General features: G+C 57.1%; 1 protein-coding gene across 1 annotated transcript in view; it reads left to right on the top strand.

Annotated features, from left to right (window-relative positions):
* The window catches only part of DAO (D-amino acid oxidase), a 9,975-nt gene extending 9,731 nt beyond the window's left edge, over window positions 1-244 (top strand). Inside the window, exon 10 of the mRNA XM_009636164.2 lies at window positions 113-244. Coding sequence (XP_009634459.1) covers window positions 113-244 — 132 coding nt within the window. The remainder of the gene's footprint in view (window positions 1-112) is intronic.
* Window positions 245-1,022: the final 778 nt, after the last annotated feature.

Genomic DNA, 1,022 nt, shown 5'->3' with positions numbered 1-1,022 from the left:
AGGGTCGATCCACAGACACTAAGGATGTTCCCAGATGCTACTACGGCTCCTTGCTGCCCCAGAGGGCTCCGGCACCGCTCTCCCAGCACTGATCCCTTCTCTTCTCCCCCAGGTGATACACAACTACGGCCACGGTGGGTTTGGGATCACCATCCACTGGGGCTGCGCCATGGCAGCAGCCAGGCTCTTTGGGAGCATCCTCCAGGAGAAGAAGCTGGCCGGCCCACCACAGCCCCGCTTGTGAGCTGCCTGCTCAGCCCGGATCATCGTGACAGCAGTAGCTTAGAAATCACAGCGGAACGATGCGAATAACACAGCGATATGCGTGGGCCGTCCAACCCTCCCGCCAGCTCCAGCGCTGGCTCCTAGCGTCTCCCTTTCAGTTTGCTGCCAGTTCTGTCACTGCCATTTGCTGGACGGCCGAGTCCCCTCCACCCTGCCCTTGCACAACCTACCTAAAGGCAGTGCTTTAAAATACGGATAATTATCTATGGCAAAGCGTGCTTCTGTCCTGGGGGTCGGGCTGCAAAGGGCAGGCAGGGTTCGGCTGGAATCTCGGCCGTCCTGCAGTTCATCCACACAGTGGGACAGGATCCGAAACTGAGCCGGTGCCACCTGAGTCTTCACTGACTGCTCCGACACCCAGCATAGAATCATAGAATCATAGAATCATAGAATCATAGAATGTTTTGGGTTGGAAGGGACCCCTAGAGGTCATCTAGTCCAACCCCCCTGCAGGAGCAGGGACACTGCTAACTAGATCAGGCTGCTCAGAGCCCCGTCCAACCTGGCCTGGAATGTTCCCAGGGATGGGGCCTCCACCACCAGCATGTAACTCGATTTGTAAGCTTCCCCCAGGAGGCGAAAGCTCCTCAGTAGGAAGAAGCCCAGAAGCTCCTGGAGAAGTAAGAGCAGCTCTAAAAGCGTGTGCTTCAGCCACGATAGCTTTTCTCATGTCCATGCCAGGACGAAGCGCGGATCTGCAGCACCTGGTTAGTGTAGCTGGCAACAGACAGCAGCGG

This window comes from Egretta garzetta, unplaced genomic scaffold (assembly GCF_000687185.1).
Source record: "Egretta garzetta isolate BGI_Z169 unplaced genomic scaffold, ASM68718v1 scaffold330, whole genome shotgun sequence".
Lineage (NCBI taxonomy): Eukaryota > Metazoa > Chordata > Aves > Pelecaniformes > Ardeidae > Egretta > Egretta garzetta.
Note: the sequence above shows the minus strand (reverse complement) of the source record. Positions and strands in the feature narration are given on the sequence as shown.